We start from the raw sequence: 6,070 nt of genomic DNA, 5'->3' as shown, positions 1-6,070 counted from the left end.
CGACGATGGTCACGTGGTACATGATCCTTTACTCAGCGCATGTCGGAATTGTTGTTTGTTTGTGATTATTAGATAAAAAGACTAGATTAGATAGGCATTACTGGCTTGAATTTAATTAAAGCATCAATGTTTGGAGACAATAGACTGTAATGTTTGCATATTTTATTGTAGAACGGTTTCCAATTAACCCTGATATTTAATTCCTGTCAAAATATAAGTCCGGATTTAAAGCGTTAAACCCACCAGATGTGTTATGCCTGCTGACAATATGAATAGTTATATTTTCCGGCGGACGTGTCAAAGCATTTCGTATTAAAACGAATGCGCTATGTTATGCCTAAATATGACATAATTCATTTAAGATTTAGTTTAAGATTTTTTTATGTATATTTTGTAAAGAATGCTTAATACATTTTTTTTTAAACGAAGTATTTTAGTCTAACCACTGACGAGTATCTTTCAAAAATAGCTGTATAGTGCTCAAAAAGTTACAAACTGTTGTGGTCTTTGTAGAAACTCTTGTACCACTCGATATAACTGGCATTCAAGAACAAAAAGGTGTAAACAATGTGAAATTTAATCTTGTAATAATGTGAAATGGCTGCATTTCTTCCGATAAACCACATCATCTGGTGTGAGAGAGGAAGCGGTCTATATAAGCATCACCTCAACTATGAGAAAACATCACATGCGGAACAACTTACCAGATATAAACGTCTCCATAGAGGCTCAAATAGACTAGTCTGCTTGTGAATTTTGTTTCAAGTTGTAGTTTATTGAGAGATATTGTCTTTATGGGGGGATTGATGACTGGTGGCTGCAGACCTTGTGTTGTTATATGGGCTGTATTTTTGCTGTGCTCTGTCATGGGATACAGACCTGTGATTATTGTTCATGGGATATTAGATGGACCCAGACAGTTTGAGATTTTGGCTCAGTTTATCAATCAGGTAAGATAATCTTATATATGTATTTATTTAACATTATTTTATTATTATGCACTACCAATCAAAAGTTTTTGAGCAGTAGGATTTTTAATGTTTTTTAAAGAAGTCTTTGCTCACTAAGCCTGCAATTATTTGATCCAAAGTACAGCAAAACAGTCAAATTTTCTATTTGAATATATTTTTAAATGTAATTTATTCATGTGATTTTATAGATTAATTTTTAGCACCATCACTGCAGTCACGCAATCCTTCCGAAATCATTCTAATATTCTGATTTGCTGCTCAAAAAAACATTTATTATTATTATTATTATTATGTTGAGTAGAATTTTTTCAGGTTTTGTTGATACATAGAAAGTTCAGAAGATCAGTTTTTAACTGAAATAGAAATCTTTTGTAACATTATAAATGTCTTTTTTCATCAATTTCAACTGATCAATTTCAAATGTGTTCAAAAAGAAATAATTTTAAATAGTAAAATATTTCAAAATGTAACTGTTTTTGCTGTACGAATTGGATCAAATAAATGCAGGCTTAGTGAGCAGAAGATTCTTTAAAAACATCAAATAATTTTGACTGGTAGTGTATAAGCAGGCTACATTTAATTCAAGTAAAATAACTAATGCACTTCTATTTGTATTTTTAAATTATATTTAAAACTATACATAATATTGTGATTTTAAAAAGATGTGCTTTTTCTGTATTTTTAGTTTTCAAAGTTCTGTAGCCATTAGTTTTTGAATCTTAAATTTATTTGCAAAATGCCAAAAAAAAAAAAAAAAATCACACCTTTTAAATTCTAAGCAACCACATTTTTAATTGCATAACATTTTTTTTAAAGTTGTTTCAGTTCTATCTTCACGGTTCACTACTTTTGGCACATAGTTCTCCTTTTTAACAATGATGAAACTCGCCAACTTCTCTTTTCCACTGTTTTAGTCTCATCCAGGTACCAATGTGACCACACTATCCCTTTATGACTACATTGCCAGTATGAAATCACTGTGGCAACAGGTAGATGCATTCAGAGAGGCCATCAGAACTATCATGGAGAGCGCTGAAGATGGTGTCCATCTCATCTGCTTCTCACAAGGTCATCAAACTCACATATTTTGGAAAACATAAACATATTTGGCCATTTTTTCGCTGACGTCAAATAGTTGCACTCTTTGATCTACCGCCGCTACCTGTTGCTATTTTCACCGGAATAACAACTCAAAAAAATAAAATACTGATCTGATGACCACAGCAACTTAAAGAGTATACAGGTGGCACTGATGTAAGCATAGACTTAAACCAAATGCCATAAGATGGATTTTTTTTCCTCACAAGGAGTCTAAACGCCCTGGATATTAAGTAAAATCCTTGCTGAGAAACTCTATCAGTGGCTGCGGCGTCATGACAAGCGTCGGCATGCTTACATCCTGCCAGGATGGCATCTAGCGTTTCTTCTCTTTACCATTTGTAAGCTCTTTCAGTAGCTGTGGTCTACTAAAAGCCTCAGAGGCGTCTAAAGTAGAGAGAACAAAGACGTAGGTCTTTTGGAAGTTTTATTTGTCCATGGGCATCTTCTCTTTCTAATCTTCTATTTTTATCTCTAGGAAAGCAGTAAAGACTTACATTGCTTCTCTTGATGCCCTTCGACTAAAAATTACAACCAAAAGCTGCACAATGTGGCATCCTATATCCTATAGTATTTTATTTTCCAAGCTGTGTTGCGGAAAAAAATAGCAACATGTATCATCAAAAATATTGGCACCCCCCATAGCCCAAAATATGATTAAAATTAGTAAATCTTGAAATAAAGTAAATTTTTCATTGTTTTTCTACTACATATTAGTAAGAGACATCATCTATGTTATATTAAGTCATACAAGTCTTAATACCTGGGGTTCGCTTTGATGGCAAAGCTGAATTTTAGATCTACTTTTGATTTATTTAGTGCATCCTTGGTCAATTGAAGTGTTAATTTCTTTGAGACTGACCCTACACTTTTGAACAGCACTGTTTAACTGTTTTATATCACTTTCACAGGTGGTTTGATATGTCGAGGAGTTCTTGCAACCCTTCCAACACACAATGTTCACTCTTTGATATTCCTGTCTTCACCACTAGCTGGCCAGTATGGAGGTCAGTCAGTCCTATTCTCCCAATATTACACACTACAACATCTCTTTTGTTTCTTTTAAGAAACAAGGCATCGTATATACATAAATGTTTTGTCCATGCTTTTACAGATTCGTGTTATTTGAAATATTTTTTCCCTAAATTTATCAAGTCAAGACTGTACAATTTCTGTTACACTACTTGGGGACAAAGAATATCTATCTGCAACTACTGGAATGGTAAGTGGATGTGTCACTTTCATGCAACAGTTTGATCCCAGTTCTGCATTTCATTTGATTTCCAGCACATCTTTCTCTCTGTAGATCCACACCAAAGAGAGAGATACTTAAAGAGCAGCGTCTATCTCGCCCCACTGAATGGAGAGATAGAGAATGCCAATTCAACAGGTAATTTAAGAAGACGTGACTTTTGGTAACCTGTGTTTATGTGCTGCTCAGATGACAGCTTTTGCTTGGGTTGTTTGTACACTTTCAGTTAAGTGGCCTTGGTTTTTTTTGTATGCTGCTATTCTCTTGCAGCGTGGCGAGAAAGCTTCCTGCGCATAGAGACGCTGGTGCTGATCGGCGGACAAGATGACGGCGTTATTACACCATGGGAGTCAAGGTCTCTAATATTTTAATCGCATGATATTGAGCATCTAAAGTTTGTCAGTTTAACTGTTTTACACGCTGCTAAAGGGTTAATATGTGAAAGTCCAGCAGACCGGAATGAATGTGAGAAATATTTAGAGTGGCGTTTGAACTTCAAAAGGTCTTAAAGGATTAAGTGGTGCATTTTTAGAGGAAGTTCGCTATTCTCAAGTCCTGAATAAAACATCATATCTAGTCATTTCATGTCTTTTTACTCTTTATTTCTTTTCCCCCACAGTATTTTTGGGTTTTATGACAGCAATGAAACTGTGGTTGAGATGGAAAAGCAGGATGTGAGTGGATACATTCATTCCTTTCTAAACTACTTTAATTTCCATTATTATTTAGTTTAGTACAATCCATGATGTAGACAAGTCTTTTAACAGATTTGGAGAAATTTAGCATTGCAGTGAATGGGTGCCGTCAAAACAAGAGTCCACATTAATACAGTCTATGAATTATCAATCTTGTGAAGTAAAAAATGGTTGTTTGTAAGAAACAAATCATCATTAAGATGTTTTTAACTTCAAATTGTTGCATCTGGATAAAGTCCAATATTTATAATATTGGTTTCTCTAGTGAAAAAGTCATCTTGTCTATTTCTGGCAAGAAATATGCACAGATCAAGCACCGTTTACATGTAAAAAAGTTAACTGTTAAAAGTTAACAGTTAATTAATGGACTGGAGCGGTGTGAATTACTTGTAAATTATTGTGATGTTTTTATCAACTGTTTGGACATTCTGACGGCACCCATTTGCTGCAGAGGGTCCACTGGTGAGCCAGTGATGTAATGCTAAATTTCTCCAAATCTGTTCCTTATGAAGAAACTAATCTACATCTTGGATGGCCTGAGGGGTACATTTTCAGCAGATTTTCATTTATCGGTGAGCTATTCCTTTAATGGCATGAATGTGTTGGTGCAGTTAAGTTGTCCTAACCATTTTTCCACTTTCCCCAGTGGTATCTAAGCGATGCTTTTGGCCTCAAAACATTGAACTCAGAAGGAGCCGTGGTCAAGTGTGTCATCCCTGGTGTTCCCCATACATCCTGGCATTCAAACCTCACAGTCTACAAGAACTGCATAGACAAGTGGCTCACCTAATCTAAAGAGATCTTGTTACATGCATAAGCACAGTCCTCAATGTAATCATGTCTTGTTTAGATTATGATTGTTAATTTATTAATCACCTAAGATTTTTTTTGCTAACAGAATGTGATCATTTATTATCTGTATAGACAGTGAATGATTTTCTAATATATAGTTTTCTATTTTCTATTTATACCAAATCAATTTGAATATTGTGATTAAGTTATTTTGTACTGCCAATAGAGGTAATGCAAGCCTAATATATTTTTAATAAATCACAGTTTAAATAAAATAAATTGTAAAACTAAATCATTAAATTGAAATAAATAATAATTTTTAAATAAAATGTAAATGAATAGTTGCATATTCTTGGTTAAATAAACATTACTTACACTATCAGAAAAAGATAAATTCTGTTTATTAAAGCAGAGTATAAATCTCAGAAAGTTAGTGTTTTAGGCATTGAACAATTATTCCAAAAAAATACCTCAAGGCAGTAACATTTTAAACAATGTATTTTATTTGTGACCTTATGTTTAGCTATTTTTTTAATAGTTAACTTTTTTTTCCTGATCATCAGATATAGATGTTTTGCACTTACGTCACAACTTGGTCAGTTACCCGGATGCACAGCCATATTGGCGATACTTGGACATACACAACAGCATGGTTCACACAGTTAATGTACAACTGAATATGTTGTTTAGCTAATTTATGCTGTCGAAATCACAGAAAAAAACAGGTGGAAGCTGCTAAATCATATAGAGAAGTACTTAGTAAGCAAGAAAGGGCACAATATTTTGACGAACTAAAGTTAATAGGTGGTAAAGATACATACAAGCAGTATTTATTAAGATATGAGCGTAATATTTCACCTACACTTACCTGACTGGAAATGATTAGAACAAACATGAATGTTGTCAAAATTCTTGCCCTGAAAATAGTGGTTCAGTTTGGCTGACCACAAATGCCTTTTGTTCCTCAGACAGTTTTTGCACTCTTCTCCTTGATTTGTTATAACTTTTGGCAGTCTATATTACTCCAAATGTTTTTCCCAGTTCAAACCATTAGTACAGCCAATAACGGACCATTTTGAGCAGCAATAATCAGCTAAATATGCATGCTGCCAAATATGGCCGACTGATGACGCATCATCAAAACACTCTATTGGTCACAGACAGACATTTACCATAAATTTCGTTATGCTGAGTACTCACTAAAAACTTCCACAAATCATGTTTTGATGCCACTTTAAGGCTTATTTTGATGTAACAAAGGG

The 6,070-nt window shown here is 34.0% G+C and overlaps 1 protein-coding gene across 1 annotated transcript; it reads left to right on the top strand.

Moving 5' to 3' along the window:
- Positions 1-686: 686 nt before the first annotated feature.
- On the top strand, positions 687-5,142 carry ppt2a.2 (palmitoyl-protein thioesterase 2a, tandem duplicate 2). Its single transcript, XM_073818286.1, has 8 exons — positions 687-950; positions 1,886-2,039; positions 2,981-3,076; positions 3,184-3,291; positions 3,376-3,459; positions 3,592-3,676; positions 3,941-3,995; positions 4,663-5,142. Exons 1-8 carry the CDS (start codon positions 795-797, stop codon positions 4,804-4,806), a joined length of 882 nt encoding a protein of 293 aa, XP_073674387.1. The 5' UTR covers positions 687-794; the 3' UTR covers positions 4,807-5,142.
- Positions 5,143-6,070: the final 928 nt, after the last annotated feature.

The sequence above is a fragment of the Garra rufa genome, chromosome 14, assembly GCF_049309525.1.
Source record: "Garra rufa chromosome 14, GarRuf1.0, whole genome shotgun sequence".
Classification (NCBI taxonomy): Eukaryota; Metazoa; Chordata; class Actinopteri; order Cypriniformes; family Cyprinidae; genus Garra; species Garra rufa.
The sequence above is the reverse complement of the archived record's forward strand: the minus strand, read 5'-3'. Positions and strand labels throughout refer to the sequence as shown.